The following is a 17607-nucleotide window of genomic DNA, read 5'->3' as shown; positions in this document are numbered from 1 at the left end:
TACTGAAGTATTAAATAGATTCTACACCAGAGGCATCAAAAATACAATGTACCCGATTGATGTATTGATTCCATGAAGCAATTACATTGTATGGTAATGTTTACATTTAATATTGTTACCTTAATTTTTCATCCCAAGCCTAGGTACTTAGGTACTACTTCAAGCTAGGATAGGAAACATAACGACAGTAAATATATAATATTTAATATATTTACTGTGACCTAGCTGACTGATTTGTTATGCTCGTAGGTAAATTTTTCATAGCACTTTCTGCACAGATATAATCAAACAAACTTATAAAAAAGCATGAGAAGTGAAAAGGCAGTTTTATTAAGAGTCTTACATATTACTTATTCTGCCTTAAGTTGTTATTGCTTATACATTTCGCCATCGATTGGTCAAACACAGGGCGGGCGGCGTGGCGTGCCTCGCCGTCCGATCATTAACCCAGTTGTGTGTCGGCGGCGCGGCCGGGCGACCGCCGCCGCTTCAGTCCTTTACGACCCACGATGCAACTACCCGAGCCGCCACCGCCTCCTCTCGCGCCCCTCTGGGATCGTGTACTGCGGGCGCGAGCATTGCCACCGGACCTCGACGTGCAACTCCTCTACATAGCCATCAAGGACCGTCTTACCCATCCTGAGTGGGAAGTCCGGTTACACGCTCTCAGAGTCCTCGCAGACTTGCTGCCCTTATCCGGCAATGCACTCTCCTTCCCGTTCGATCAAGTAATCGACAACCTAGGACACAGTTCACCAAACGTTCGGAAAGCTGCCCTGGACGCGCTAAAAGTTTTCTGCAACCACTGCGAAGATCCCGAATGTGCGGCTCGTGCGATCATAGATAAGTTCTCCTACAACAATATTAGACCACACTCCGCTGAAATGGATAGCAAAATAAACGTCATTACCGGTCTTATACTTTCCATACCGTCGGTTATAGGGATTTTGAAACGGCGAACTTCCAATCTGGATATGTTTCCTGTATTTCAAATTTTGGGAGAGAAACTTTTTGACTCTATGCACAAAGATGTTGCTCTTCGGTCGCTCATGAAATTACGCAGGGTATGTGGACCTCATCAATATACATTTTTTTTCTCACAGCTAGATATAAGGATTCAAGATAAATTTAGGCATTTATGTGAGATGTATGACGAAGATTCAAAAGATGTTTACTATGCTCCGAGAAAAATGCGGAATCAACCTCTTGTGCATATTAATCGTGTTTTTAATAACTCGACGAGCCCTATCTATTTATCAACGGACTCTTCATCAGAAGATTCCTTTAGAATGCCTTTTAATAATAATAATTATGCTAAAGTGATAATTGAAACTGAAATTAAATTTGATTCGGATACTGCAATTACAATGACTGTGTTAGAACAAAATGAAACAGAATCGGATAAAAATACGATAAGCGACGAGGATTGTGATAGTTCTGATCGTCTCATGTTAAAATATACTGACGGGGATTCAGAGGAAGATTCTGACGTTGTAGTTAAAAAAGTGCGTTTCGGTGGTGAAAGTGTAAAAATTCGGACCCCTGATAGTGATAATATAGTATCAAGTGAGGACGATGCTAATCATAACCGCCATTTAGCCTTGTTAGAAAAATCTAGAATAGAAGAAGTGTTACCAGAAACACCAGCCATCGTAAATAAGATGAATGATTTAAAGCGCGAAGCTCAAGAAAGAGAAGCACGTTCAACTTCTAGAAAAAGTGGTATTCCTCTTCCAGTTATATCCAACAAACAAACACATAAAGGTGTATCGAAACATACCAAAGTAAAAGTTAAATCCAAATCACTTAATGAGTTATATGACTATTTCAATAAGAAGAATGAAAGTACAGAAGGGAAGGCGAGAGATAAGTCGGGGTTCGCTTTGACACTAGTAGAAGTACAGAATACAGACAAAGTGCCCAGTCCAGTTCAATCTCATAGAGAAGTTGAAGTGTTGCACAATTTACAAAGGAGTCCTACATTGTCACCACGCAGACAACAGACTCGTGTTATTGTAGACCATGATAGGTAAGTAAATAATCAAAGCCATCTCATTTCCATATCGTTACTAAAACTGATCTTAAGAAGTATTATCAAGTGTTGTTTTATAGCTGAGAGGTTAAAGACAATTAACATCTTATGTATTTTACTAAGGAGTTGTTTCCAGCTAGGCGATTTCGATCCTAGATACCATCGATTTTAACTATGGGAAGAACCCAAGAATAACCAAACATAGCGCAAACTTTGGAATTTCCCAGATCAATAGTCAAGATTAATAACTTATTTGTGTATCTATTACTGGGAGTATTTGAGCAACAAAGTAATAACAATTAAATAACTATCGCGGTTAATTGCTACAATCATTTTATTGCTTCAGCAATAGTTTCCTAAGATAACATTAACTATCTATTGTTGCAGTAATCCAATTGCAAACAAATCTGTCAGACATTGCATTTTGGATGTGATAGCGTTTTATTATATTGACCTAGTTTTGGCTGGTTATATATTTACGATATTATCTATCACATCTCGAAAGCTAAATATGGAGGTACAATTATAATAGAATTTATAAACCAAATTAAACCGTACTTTGAATTCTAAACTTTATACTCAATTGTTTATACGAGCTCCGTGGAGCAGCGATGAAAGCTGTAGTTTGAAGTGGGAGGTCTCGAAGTCTAGTTCCGGCAAAGGCAATTTGGGAATTAATTATTTCCTATTTCAGGGAGGCTTTGGCCGTGCCTAATTGCCCTACCGACAAGACGGGCCGCTAGACAAACAAAACATGAGATTTCGATCATAGCTTCCGCTTTTTACTAAATGCATCTCAGAGTACATGTACGAAATTTATCTGTTTGTCAGAGCAACGTCATTCTATTTCAAGGGATATATACATTCAGACATATATATATATAACATATAGTCCCATAGATTCAGATGTGTTGTTAAATATTTATTCATATTTGATCTTTAGAATAATTGTTTTATAAATATAACCTAAAATAAACTATTTAAAACTAAATAATATCTAAAACGTCCTCGAAACCACCGCAGCGAGGCAAAGTTCCTAAGATGCTGGCAGCATTGCCCCTTTAGTCCCATAGTAATTTTTGTTTGTTATATATAATGTGTACTGTTTTCAAATCAAAACAACTGGCAAATATGTATCATCCAAGTAAACGAAATTGTGTAAATTTATTTTGTACCTACAGATAAATAGAAAGCGTTATTTAAAAAGAAGTTTGTGTTATATTCTTTGAAAATCCTATTATTTGAAGTCTGTTAATATGTTTGGTGACTCAGGTTTATACTCAATCTCGTGGCATCCTCGCCACCTGAGTCAATGCTGCTGTCCCCCCGGCCACCCTCTCCGTTGCGAGGGCATTACGCCTGGGAAGACCTGCAAGTGGTGCCGATACACATCTCCGATCAGCTGCATAACACGGTAATGATCCCTATTAAATAAGTAAATAGGTATTATTGACTATCGCAAATTTGACTGCCGATTGGCGCAGTGGGCAGCTACGATTCCAAAAACACTTGTGTGATGCAAATGAATGGTTTTACGTGCTGGTTATTTTATAACTATTTATGTGTATTATTGATAAAAAATATTACAGATCAGTCATCTTAGAACCTATAACACCAGCTACTCTTACTTTGGGGCTAGATGGCGATTTGTGTTTTGGTGTAGTATATATTTATTTTATTCATTATCATATCAACCCGACTTTCGGGGGGCCGAGTTCGAACCCCAGCACGCACATCTAACTTTAAATATGACAAAAACATCGTGAGGAAATCTGCATGCCTGCGAGCTCTCCAAAATGTTTTCTTTGGCGTTTGAAGTCCACCAACCCAAACTGGGCCAGCTTGGTGGAGTGCGGCCTTAAAGCCATTGCAAAAGCATTGTTCACACGTGTCTTGCAGTGAATGATGACAATGATAATATGGATTTCATGTATGAAAATCACGAGAAATCCAGTGACCTCGCTTGACTTTTATCCTCTGTAATCGAGTGAGGCTACTCTGGAATCTGAGCATAATCCAAGTGTTGTTCTTACCCTCTGCTGGTTGCCTGGTATAGATCTGCTGGGGAGTGGCTTTTAAGGCGTTAACGCGTTCATTATACCTGTTTGTTATATGCGTTCTTGCAGTTATCTTTGTTACAATTACGTTATGTACAATAAAGTGTATAAAACAGTTTTTTATTTACCACCGCGCTGGAGTACCCGATGTGAGGTGTGTTTTCAGTTATAGTAAAAGTTTTTACTAGGTAGCTCTTAATCTCGTACAAATCTTTATGGGACCGAATCACTTCAGTTCATTTATTGAAATTAGCATTTCACCTTGGCCGGCGCCGGTGAAATGAAAAGAATTAATGAATATTCTATTGGAATTTCCGACCCTGACCAATATAAACATTTTGGACCCAAACAGTTTGCCCGTCCCGTCTCGTCTAACCCTTTCCATTTCATGTTACGATATTAGAACACGAACTGTAGTTTTGTTTTCTTTGCTCTTTTAATTATTATGGTATACATTTTTTTTTTTTGCCTGCACTTTATCTAGACATCCAGATTCCAAACACGCAACTTTTCAATGCGGGTTCCGTACGTTAGAAAGAAACGTAGAATTATTAACAGTGCTAAGAGCCTTTTTGACCATCTCTAAAGCTGAAACGAAACTTAGTACCCCTATTCTTACTAATAAAAAATGGCCTCTATTTTTAGAACACATTTAAGTAGGTAACAAAATGTGTTTGAAATTGATTATTGCTAAATTCCAAGTAACGGTGACATTAATAAAAGAAATCATTTATTTATTTTTTTTTTCTTTTTTTTTACTACTACAATACACACATCGCCATCTAGCCCCAAAGTTAGCGTAGCTTGTTTTATGGGTACTAAGATGACTGATGAATATTTTGATAAATAATATACGTAAATACTTAAAATATACATATAAACACCCAGACACTGAAAAACATTCATGTTCATCACAAAAACATTTTCCAGTCGTGGGAATCGAACCCACGGCCTTGGACTCAGAACGCAGGGTCGTTGCCCACTGCGCCAATCGGCCGTCATTATTCTGTACTCGATAAGTATTAAAATAAAGTTCTGTGCTCTAACCATTTTACACAATTCTCATAGGCAAACTTTCATGATTTCAATGAGGAATGTAGACATGTTTTAACATTGCCTAAAAGGAAATAAAAATCTATGTTAGATTATGCAAATGAAAGGACCTCTTGACCTGGTAACCTGATTTTTAAATGTTCACTGCCCTTTTGTTATAAAAATAGTTTGAATAACTATGATTTATATATTGCGATAAAAGTGTGAAGCAGTATGAAAATTATTTTTTCCATACAAAAATATAGCTGGCTTATATACATGGGCGTATCCAGAACCCCACCCCCGGAAATCACGCAGCAAATGTATGCACTCTCTTAAAAATGTCTGACAGACAAAAATGAAAAAAAAAATACAGATTTTAACTTCTAAAGTTTTTGTTTCTTTGGGTCCTCTAAAATATTTTCACAATACAGCCTCGGACGATCTGACAAAAAATAATCTCACTTTATACCAGAAGCTGGGTACGCCAACGCTGGCTTATGCTATATGAGCTCTACTCCCCAACTCGAGAGCCTTACTTTAATGACATTATTTAATAATAAGGTCATTAAATCTTAATATATATAAATCTCCTGTCACGATGTTTGTCCGCGATGGACGCCTAAACTACTTAACCGATTTTAAATTTAATTGGCACACCGTGAGCAGTCTGGTCCAACTTAAGAGATAGGATAGCTTAGATCTTTTATTATAGTTGCAATTTTATTTTATTGCAAATTATTTGTCTTTAATTAATTGACAGTCACATGTTATAAATATATATATATATATACTACTATACTCATTTAAGGCTTAGCGATACTGAATACTTTAAAAACAAAATCAAACGCAGACGAAGTCGCGGGCCACAGCTAGTAGTATATAAGTCATTAACGTGGCATAACGTTGGAATTGCGATGCAGTGTTTTTCCACTCTCGGAGATTTGGAAGGTGCGTCAGATGAAAGGAATATTAATATCTGTCCCCCAGTTGTGGTAAAACACTGCATTCCGACGTTATGCCACTATTATTATTGAGGCTATAAAACTTCTTATGTTTCATGGGCTTTAAAACCATTGACCTTTAATGGCCCATATAACCTTTTTGGCTAATGTAACGATGTTTTTTTAAATCTGACGTTTATCTGCAACAGGAAAACTGGATAGCAGCGGTGAAAGCCGCCGACCATCTTCACAGCACACTGCTAGACCATGAAAATGTTCAAAAAGTGGAACCTGAGGTTTTTTCCCTTGTGCAACACATGTGGGCGCTTAGCGATGCGGTAAGATCCTTTAATTACATAAGAATAGGGTAAATTACTTATCATAATCATCATTATTATCAACCCATAGCCGGCCATCCTAAAGATATCGCGTCTCCACCCAGAATTCAAAGGGTTTGGGCGGTTTGGTGGAGAACTCTCAGACATGCAGGTTTCCTAGCGATGTTTTCCTTCACCATTAAAACAAGTGATATTTCATTGCTTAATTATAATTAAGTAATATAAATGAATATATAAGTGCCGGGATTCGAACTTGGAACTGGGTTAAGCCGAAGTCTTAACAACTAGGCTATGACCGCTTCAGCTAAACAGTAACGGATGAGAATTCTGTAAATGTTTAATAGACGACAAATATGATTGTCACCCACAAATCTTCTGTCCTTCAAATCTTCGGATATATTTTTTTTCTGTTACTTAGTTCGGGCATAACTCCGTCATGATAACTTAGATGGAATTGCAAAAATTTTTGTTTGACCGATTGGAGCTAGTTCCGAAATGTTTCCATTCAAATTGCATATACTCATAGATCTGATGAAGAGTTTCCGGAACTCTTCATCAGATCAGACAGCAAAACTCTTAAAAAATGACAGCAAACCAACCGCGATTGCTGGATTGATTGATAAATATAGTTTACGATATCACACAACATAAAATTACGACGGTACACTCGAAAGGGTGACGCTGATATATTCAGATTATCGGGCTACACCCACATTTTCCATCAAAGATAGTAGAAGTAGACTGGAAGCTAGTTGGGTTAAAAAAGTCTAAAAATTCAAAAAATCCTGAGACTTCACGAGATTAGTAGAGTAGTAGGGTCCAAAAGTCGTGAAATCTCAGGACAAATCCTGAGATATGGTGACCCTAGTTGTAGCACATAGTATACAAGCTTGATTTATACAATAATTAAATTTTTAATAATTGATATTAACGTTTACTTGAAGTAGTATTACAATTAGTAATTTGTTTTTTTTTCTGTTAAAAAAACCTGCACAGGTGTCTGCAGCCCGGGCGCCAGCAGAGGGTGCTGTGTGCGCAGTCGTCCGCAGCGGGAGCTCCTCCTGTGTCAGGGAAGTCCTGCCCGCATTGATCGCGAGGATGGCGAGGGACCCGCCTCCAGCCGCACTGCCACACGCATTGCTGCAAAGGATGGCGTTGCATCACCTCGTTGAACTGATCTTCGATGCGGATATGATCGGGGTTCGTATAGAATTCCCCTCCTCCCTCATATCATCGACCTACCACATGCTCAAATGGTTAGCTTAAACGGTTACTCATCAAATCAACCCTCTATCGGCCCACTACAGGTCACGGGCCTCACGGCTTTAGGCAGTACTCCACGAGAACGCCTTTGAGAACATTATGGAGAACTCCCAGGCATGCAGGTTTCCTCGAGATGTTTTCCTTCACCGTTGTAGCAAGAGATATCTTAATTACTTAAAAAGGCACATAAAATAGAAATGTTTGAGGTGCTGGGATTCGAACTTGGTCCCCCGAAAGTGAAGCCGAAGTCCAAACCACTGGGCTATCACCGCTTCGACGACAACGACTACTAGCACAATGATAAAAATGAAAGTGAAAATTTACATTGACCACTGGCACTTACTGGAATTGAACGAAAGATATACTTACTGGTCCACACTTAACGCAATGCGGGAGAACACTCGCCGGTAACCGCCGGGTTTTTTAATTTCCATATGATGGGAAGCAGATGGAAATTAAAAAAAAAAATTAGTGACAATAACGGTAATAAAACTGTAAAAAGATAATTTCCTTTCTTCTTTTAGTAGTAGTTTTTGTGACACACCTCGTCCGGGGTAAGTACTATCGCCATGTTTATTACTGCCGCTAAGTAGCATTGTTGCAATGATGTGTTCCGGTCTGAAGGGCTTGGTTGCGGATGTAATTACAGGCTTAACACCTACGCGACAGTTTTATGAACACAGGGCAGAATGTTGCAGGACGTGTCCTTCCATGCCCTGCAACGTGTATCAGATGGGCCATCTCGCCTGCTAGAAAGTCATGATTGATACATTTGAAATATGGTGACAGGCTAGCATGTTTGGGGTATGGCAGTTACGTTATACCCTAATCGGTTTCAACGCGACATCTTACCGGAACACGGTAAATCGCTCAGCGTGTACAAATAAAACTTTTTGTCTCCATCGGCTTAGTCCGTCAGTTAATACAACAAAAACTCCAATTCCGTTTCGACCGGGCCTGATCAACGGGAAATTATATCCAAAAAAATATGGCCCGGTTTAACGGAGAAGTTCTTGGATATCATGTTTCATAATAAATGCATATTGCTCAATATATTCCCAGGGATCAGATAAAGAAGCAGAGAACGGTCAACTGCGAGCGGCGCTGTGCTTGGCAAGAGCTGCGGGTCCGGCAGCAGTGCTTGCGGCTGTGCGTCGGAGGCTCAACGGATCTCCTAGAGCTGATGCCTTCTGCAATAAGGTAACGATGGTGATAATGTATGATGTTTTACATAGGCCACATTGGAGGACCGAGATAATTCAAGACAACGAGAGTGAGTGAGCTTGGCTGGCGGGAATGACCAGCGGGGATCCGTATCAGCGTACGTTCAACGGACAATGCCAACCAGTACAAGGACAAGAAAAAGAAGCTCTAGCAAACTACCTCTGGGCCATGTGTTACTACGGATCACGAGATCAACTCCTCGGTAAGGCCTACACTTATATTGGGGTTTTGTATGAAGAAGTTCTCAGTAACCTATTAAGTGATCGGTTATTATCGTTTACAAGGCCTTCAAGCGCGCAGCAGTATTGGAACGACGGGTGGGATAGTATAACTTTTAAACCTCTCTCTCCTATGAGAGGTTTTGAGGATGAGGGGACGTGCACCCACAATTGCGATATTAGTTAAGTGAATGTTAATGTTGATTAATTAGAATGTTCTCGATACTTAGTGATTTTTCGTTATACTACCTATATAACAAATTACTTACTATTTAGTGCTTACTGCTGTAGCTAAAAAAGTTCTGAACGACGAACGGACTCAAGTAGTATCAGGTACCACGAGGTTAATTTTCGCCGTTAATACCGAACTTGGAAAGAGTGAAGTTTACAAAAGTTTGCGATGTTTTAAGTTACATAAAAACTATGCATTTTAAATTAAATTTGTGTTATTTTATCGCAGTTACGTGAACGTCTGACCAGACCGACGGATCACATTAGGCCGACCCCAGCTCCCAGGTAAATCAATATATACATCAAAATATACATTATTTATATCAACTGCGAAAAAACGGTCAAACGGGTCTCCTGATGTTAAATGATTAACCCTTGACCAGACTCCATCGAGGTGTGCTTGATTAGATTATTTGTTAGAAATAATTAGGTTAATGTTTATTAGGTTACAATAAGGCTGACAAGCAGTTCTGCAAAATCATTTGAAAAAAGAATTTAAAAAAACCTCCCGAGATGGCACTATATATATTTATTGAGGGGACTCCTGCCATTGCCAGAAGGGTGATCAGTCCTCTGAAAGGCCCATTTCACCCTATTCCCCATGTTTGAGACACAGGTTTTACTGGTGTCCCGGCAGCATCCCCCCCTTAAACCTACCAGTCTCTTTGGTGAACCTAACAATATCCGAGGTTTGCTAAGTCTTCTTCACTTATTCTATCCTTACCTTGTAGTTTCCATCTTACCAGCGCGTACATGGGGCACTCAGCTATGAAGTGAAACTGGTTTTCACCTGTCTACATCTGGACAGGATGGATCTTCTACAATTCTCATTATTCATCTTACAGCGTGCCTGCCTGGCGGTTTTTTACAGGATATACTTTGGCGAGTGTGCTCAGGAACTTCATAATCTTGTTCCACCGGCACCATTCTTCCATGGGACAGCGAGACGCCGTGAACGGTGGTATCCTTATGTGCTTGACATACAGGCAACAAGCTCGAAGCGCTTTTCATCTACGTTTCTGATACGGACTGCTAAAGTTTAAAACGCTCTCCCGGCTTCGATGTTTCCTGATTCATACAACTTGAATGCTTTCAATAGTGAATAGGCTTTTTCTAGGCAAGCGCGCCCCAACTTAGACCGCATCATTGCTTTACATCAAGCATGATAGTTAAAACGCGCAAGTCTATCAAGTATGAAAAATATTTTTTTCGCGTGAACTGGACTTAATGAATCTTTATGTCTGTGCCAGAAACTCTCACCTCCCGGTGGCGACCCGAAGACGAGCTCGGTCTACGCCTCCCGCTGCTCCACCACCCCGCCCTCGAAGGTTGCGTCCGCTGCCAGACTCTGCGCCGCTTCCAGGTGGACTATACATACACTATACATGCATTACCATTTAACGGGGTTTTAACACTTCACAGCCATCCTCTCTCATAGGCAGTGGGTGGCGTGCATAGAGGGTATGTGCAGGGTGTGCAGATGATATAAAATGAAGCAATCTCCAGTACGATAAAAATACTAGAGGGTAGGGTTTTTATAACTCTTACTATGCCTATCCTTAAGTTTTTTACAACTCGTACCGGAGATTTATTTCATTTTATATCATCTTCATACCCTGTGCATATGATGTCCTATGCACGCCACTATTCGTAGGACAGAATTTGAACGTTATTCTCCACTCTACAAGATTACTTTAAAGATTTTGTGCTAGGCATGAGGTAGTGCCATTGTCTTTTTTAATAGTAGTAATTGTCGGACCGAACCAGTAACCCGTCCTACAAAGTGCCGCCCTGTGCCCATCAACCTGAGGACACTGATGCTTAGCCTCATGTGCCTGTCAACCGGCAACCGCGCCCTTCAGACCGGAACACAGCATGTGAACGATGCTGCTTGGCGACAGAAATAAGCATGGCGGTTCTTCCCCGGACGAGCTTTACTACCACTTAAATTAATGAGCTGAGAAGAAACCATCTGTGCAATTGGACAGTAGCTTAAATACACTCTTCATACCCACTGCAATTGGTCTGTAGATACCCTTAATCGATAAGGAGATGAACTCGCAGCAGACCAGTCCAGACTAAACTTGCCTCAATTTCCCAGACCACTCCAGACTCTGGACAAAGCTTGCCTCAATTTCCAAAAGGTTAACTAACCTCTCGTCAACTTACTTCCACTAAGTCACCAATCTTAACGTACCTACATTTTTCTTTAGGTGTTTCGCCACCTGGAAGAGATTTCGTCTTGAAACCTATAACTGCGATACATCTTATCGACGATAGGTAAGTTTTTAATTTTCATTCCACCTTTGTTTCTGCATCTATTTTTGCAATCTTTTTTATAGTAATAATCGACGGACGAAGCAGATGGCACACCTGGCCCACCTAGCATGGCAAAGTGGAAAGCCATTGTCTATGGACAGAGCAACACAGCATGCTAAAGAAACGTCTTACAATTATCCGCCCTTCGCCCAGAAACCTAAGGCGTAAGTAGCTGTTAAGCCTCTTGTGAGTATAATAACTTCGGTAACCACGCTATTTACACCGGAACGCAGCAATGCGAAGGAAAACGGTAATATTGCTTAAGCACTGACGATATATTCAACACTCTTTATCCCAAATCCCAACCCTCTCATAGTTGAGGCTTCTTTTTACTCACCCAACCTTATTGCCACTCTCAAAAAAAGATGGCCTATTTTATATGGATATACTTCTTGAAGCGACAGTGCTACAATGTTTTTTCATAGTAAGCAACGTATAGAATCTGGAGGAAAACTGAAATAAATTAAACATACCATGCAAACAGAAGAACAAAATAATAGAACTAAAAAAAATCATAACAACGTTTATATACTACTAGCTGACCCGCGCAACTTCGTCTGCATCAAATCGGTTATTATCGGTATCATAATATTAAAAAAAACCAAGAACCTAATTGCAATTTGCAGCGTCACCTACCGGGTCCAGTTTTATTTCCAAACTTAAGTAATATTACTTAGTAGGATGATACGCATGCATTCGATCGTTGTCCCATATGCCTTGCGACTTGCTGTTATCTGTGAAAAGTTAAGTCCTTTTTCTCCGACAATATTTATCAGATCTTCATTAAAATTAGACAATACATGATTGATAGATTTCGGCAATGAAACTTTATAGATTCGTCGGTGATTCTCTCAAATTGTTGTAGTTTAAGATTTATGTGTATTTAGGATTCATATTAAGTGTAACAATTTAGTTAAACTATAAAAGTCCCTTAAATAAATAAAGAAAATTAAAAAAAAAACTATTAATAGTCGTCGACAATATCGAGGTCGGGCCTTAACTGCTTTTTTAAATATCACCAGTTCGGTCATTCGGTATCGTATCGTTGTAGTGGAATAAAAAAAAATTGTCGGTCACGTTAATACCACAGTCGACCCCTCAGTTCGTATTAGATATATCGTAAACTTGGCGAATGTCAAGGGTTCAAGCAATAAACGGCATTTATATTTAATTTCAATGACGTAGTTTACTAGGTAGCTGTTATTATTTCCATACTTGAGGAAAGTATGAAACATCACGAGCTTTATTCCAAACTATGTATCCGAGGTTTTCACAATTATACTACCTATCTAATTATGCATTACAATTATAAGGGACCTATTTATATGCTACTATAGCTTTTTCCCAACATTATCCCCGGATGTTTTTTCTCGGGATAAGATTTCAGTGTACGTGTAAATTAAAGCTGAGCGCATCGCTTTTGTGCAACCGTTTCGCTAATATATTCAACAATTGGAGAGGTTTTATCCCCAATTTAAGTCTTTTATTGTACCTGAAGCACTCAGTGACTCAGTCCAAATCTAAAAAGTTCCATAACAAGCCTAATGCTAATATTGAAGAGAGAAAGAAGAAACAATTTTATTTCGGCATCATTGCACCAAACTTATACGTTATCATAATATCAACCCATTACCGGCCCACTTCAGGGCACGAGTCTCCTCCCACAATGAGAAGGGGATCGTAGTCCACCACGCTGGCCCAGAGCCGATTGGTGGTCTTCACATGCCTTTTGAGAACATCATCATTTAAGTATAACTCTCAGGCATGCAGGTTTCCTCACGATGTTTTCCTTCACCGTTGAAGAACGTGATATTTTAATTACTAGATATATTAAAACGCACATAACTTAAGAAGAGAGGTGCGTGCTGGGATTCGAACTCAGCCCCGCGAAAGTGAAGTTTAAGTCCTACCCACTGGGCTATCACCGTCTAAGTCTACGTCTACGTCTTTAAAAATAATAAAAGTTTATTTACCTAAAGCTTCTCAAGGCTCACTTAAAATGTGGTGAAAGTTTTTTTCGTTTCGGAAAATAACCGCAACAAAACTCTTTATCCTCTGATTGTCATAGCTACATTATATTAGCGAAGTTACCCTACTAGTTATCGAATTGTATAATTAAGTAAGTACGGGAACCAGGCAGCCGGCAGGTCGTGTGTCAAGCAATGGTTCCGTTATGCCACGTGCTAAATATCGATTCCAAGCGCACATGACTAATGAACTCTTTGAAAACAACCACAACAAAACAGTCATAAGTTATTTCCTCGGAAATTGCGTAAGACTTCACCTTCGAACTGTTCCAAAAATCAAACAGCTAATTTCTGACGCGTCTTTATTTAGGGGCTCGTAAAATGGTGGAGTTTAGCGTTTCTTAGCAACGGCAGGAGCAACTTCGGCTAGTAGGGTCGCCTCACTTGTGCGATAGTTAAGATTGTCCGGATTAGTGTACCTCATTATTTTTTTCAGGATTAAAAAAGAACATCCGTGTTAGTGCGCGTACAGAATATCGTTTCGGGTTCCCGGACGTAGATATTGATATCTTGACAAATACTTCTGCAAAAAGAATGATAAAAATACTTTAAGTTGTGGCTGTGTGTGTGTTTAAGGCAGTGAAGAAAGTAACTAAATATTATTATTGATATTAAATTAAAAGTTCTGCCCCGCTATAATATAAATAAATACAATTAAGCAGCAGTTTTTAGTTTTCCAATATTAGATATTTACCTAATAATGCAATTCAAATTCAAATTAATTTATTTCAAGGGGGCCTACTTTATAAGCACTTTTGAAACGTCAAGTATGTATGTTTGTTGCGAAACTTAACCATCCTGGATCCCAGATGGTTTAGATAAGGTAGGTGACGAGGCAATTAGGTTATCCTATACGAGTTAGGGCAGGCATTGCTTTTGTGCATGTATGAAATGCACACCCGTGATTCTAGGATTTCCTTAAATGGGCAGGTTGACTGGCCTGCTGTATTCTAGCGGGCCCTGGTAACATCGTACTGCCTTATAGTATTAATAAATACCTTTTAGTAGTCTGTAGTTGTAATAAATAGTTGTCTCTGTCCTTCATCTATGGTAAGTATTTTATGACCCAATTTCATAAATTTTCCTATATCTAAACATAGCCTTTGTAAGTTCCCATAGTATTGATTTCTTGGTTTACGTATTCGGAAAGAGAATATTTGTCAGCTAGGTTAATCATATCTCGTATTTTTCCCTGGCAGTTTGGTAGCACTACACCAAGGGGCTAATGCTAGAATATCTGACGCCCTGTCTGAATACATACATGGGAAACAATCAGGTCAATGGGTCGATAGCTACATACGCGCCAACGTTACTACGCCGCCGATATATTAAATTGCCTCAATACAAGTATGTCGATATACGCTTCGATTATCCATTCAAATGACTTGAAAAGTTCAGTAGCGCCCGACACGCGTTGTTGGGTGACCAACGGCTATGTTCAATCGCGTGCTGCCGTTAACCTACATTCACAAACTGAAATTGCCTATACGTCCATTCAAGGCACTTATAGTCGCCCTATTTATGCTATCGTAGGATCGCTCTACTTTCGTTATTTGTAGCGCTAATAGCCAATTACAGATGTTTAATTCTTAAATATTAATAGGAAATTCTGCCCTATAACTTCCTAACCCTACTGTGTTTTCAAACTAGCTACCTAAAGTCAAAATTTACTTGTGTTATTTAAAAATGTCATGTATGAAAAAACGGAATCGTTTAGTGAGTGTTTAGCATAATATGCAGGTAGTAGAGTTCAACAACATAGTCGTGCGATTGATTGCGGCGGGTGTTAGTTAGGTTAGTCGACGTGTTGACGAGTTATGTAGCATTAGTCGTGGCCATGCCGAGGTGATAGCCGGCGGTATGCGGCGCCTGTGCTGTTGCGGTGGCGCAGCCCCGGTGCAACCTTCGCCTAAAACCCCTGATCTAGTCGCCGATCTGCCACCACTCGATCGGTAACTTACTTCTCAATCCCGATCTCGATACTTTATAAATAATGCCTTTTTAGAATTACAATACCTATGCTTTCCGTCCACAGAGTCACTACCGACATCATTATTGGCGAGGAAGAGAAGAAACCGGAGGGAGATGAAAAGGAAATCGAGGGCCATTTTACTGTTGCTGCCACAACAGAAATCGAGAGCAAAGCAGACGAACGTCCGACAAATATACCACCGCTATCTCGCACTCCGTCCATACACGTCGAAAATATATCTGAAAATGCAAAATCGATAAATGGCGATGATCTTTCTGAGAAGTCGATACACGTGGAAAATTTGTCCGAAAAGAATATTTCCTTGGGCAGTGTTGAAACGATCGCAGAACAAATTTCCATTGAAAGTGCCAATGCCCCATCAGCGAGTTCAAGGCAAAGTCAAGTGACGTCTGAAGGAATTAAAACGCCAACACCAAAACCGACTAGTGCAAAATCGTTATCGTTATCCAACCTATCAAAGAGCGCTGGAAAATCTATCAGTTCAACATCAATGAGGAGTGAACCAGCGTCCCCAGAGCCCAAGAGCGAATACATCGAGAGCCGATCTTGTGAACGCGACGTTAGGACAGCACTAACGGAATGTATGATACCAGCTCGACATGAAGATTGGGAAGTGATTGTGAATGGACTTCTTGAAACTGAACGGTTAGCGAAAGATGAGTGGGCTAGAGCGCCCGCATCGAGCTGGCGAGCGGTGACCCGTTCTGTTGCTGGCCACGTGCGCTCGCTGCGTTCTAGGGTCGCGAGAACTGCTTGCTCAACCCTCGGCACATTATTCGAGTTCCGCGGACGTGGACTTGACCCGGAATTAGAGGAGGCTGTCAGTGCGTTGTTAGATCGTTGCGCGGATGTGAACCGTTTCTTGCGAGCAGATGCTGTTGCTGCTCTCGGAAGGGTTGCTTGTGGAGGTAACTACACTCGTGCTGCCGTAGCATTGGCACGGAGAGGAGCGTCGCATCGTGGCGGACCAGTTCGTGCTGCGGCAGCCCAAGCTCTTACCAGGCTAGTACAGCAACACGGTGCTGTTCGAATGCTAGAACTGCCCGCTGAACCTCGTACAGTAATACTACGTGCAGCTGGTGAGTTGATAGCTGATGCGAGTCCTGAAGCTAGGATGCACGCCCGCCACCTTTATATAGCGCTCTCTGAGGATTCCCGTTTCAGGCAGCTTTTGAAAGAGGCAATGCCAGTGAGTCGTTATCGAGCAATTGAAAAATACGTAGACAAACTACGCTGTCGATAAAACTATAGTTAGAACCAGCAACGGCTAAAGTAAGATAAACATTCGCTCGATCGCTAGACGAGGTGAAAAAAGAAAAAATAGGTAGGTACCTAATTGATATTGATAAATTACTATATTGTGGATAAAAATGTTTAGGTAGGTAATGTATTTAAATATTAGATTCGATGAAAATATAATAACATGACTGATTTGCGAAAAATGTATTTTTATATGTAAGTTAAATAAATATACGCAATATAGGTAGGTAGAACTAATTACTGGCTTTGGAAGAATTTGCGTAATGTGGCGCTAAGATCTTTTATATATCTACATATATAAAAACAAAAGCATATTGTAATCTTCTATCTATCTATACTACATACAAAAGAGAAAGTGTCCTATTTCTGAACTGTCAAACTGTCAACTACAGCTTTTATTAAAAATTTAATAATGTAAATTTATTGTTTAAATAAAATAAAGCAAAATCTAGCCCGGCGAAGCGGGCTGGGTACGCTAGTATTCAAACAAAACGTCTTAGGTAAACCCTTATAACATTAAAAATGCATGTGCTTTTAATCGTGAGGTTTATTTATGAATATAGAAAACGCACAATAACGTTATTCGACAATTATTGGCATACGAGAAGGCCCGGTTATTTACATAAATATAGATTGTACGTACTTAGGTAAGTTCTCAGGCTGAAATCT

At 39.8% G+C, this 17607-nt stretch overlaps 1 protein-coding gene across 1 annotated transcript; it reads left to right on the top strand.

The window, feature by feature from the left end:
* Nucleotides 1–463: 463 nt before the first annotated feature.
* Nucleotides 464–17012, top strand: LOC120627758. The gene is made up of 9 exons (XM_039895785.1): nucleotides 464–2029; nucleotides 3305–3446; nucleotides 6275–6403; nucleotides 7400–7603; nucleotides 8729–8866; nucleotides 9569–9624; nucleotides 10590–10702; nucleotides 11553–11619; nucleotides 15721–17012. Exons 1-9 carry the CDS (start codon nucleotides 510–512, stop codon nucleotides 16919–16921), a joined length of 3570 nt encoding a protein of 1189 aa, XP_039751719.1. The 5' UTR covers nucleotides 464–509; the 3' UTR covers nucleotides 16922–17012.
* Nucleotides 17013–17607: the final 595 nt, after the last annotated feature.

The sequence above is a fragment of the Pararge aegeria genome, chromosome 11 (assembly GCF_905163445.1).
Source record: "Pararge aegeria chromosome 11, ilParAegt1.1, whole genome shotgun sequence".
NCBI lineage: Eukaryota > Metazoa > Arthropoda > Insecta > Lepidoptera > Nymphalidae > Pararge > Pararge aegeria.
The sequence above is the reverse complement of the archived record's forward strand: the minus strand, read 5'-3'. Positions and strand labels throughout refer to the sequence as shown.

Excerpts from the sequence above, each read along its gene's own strand:
- LOC120627758 (XM_039895785.1), top strand. The coding sequence starts at position 510 with ATGCAACTACCCGAGCCGCCACCGCCTCCTCTCGCGCCCCTCTGGGAT. Across the intron at positions 6,404-7,399 it reads TGTGGGCGCTTAGCGATGCG|GTGTCTGCAGCCCGGGCGCC; the intron begins GTAAGATCCTTT and ends AAACCTGCACAG. Across the intron at positions 9,625-10,589 it reads AGGCCGACCCCAGCTCCCAG|AAACTCTCACCTCCCGGTGG; the intron begins GTAAATCAATAT and ends TGTCTGTGCCAG.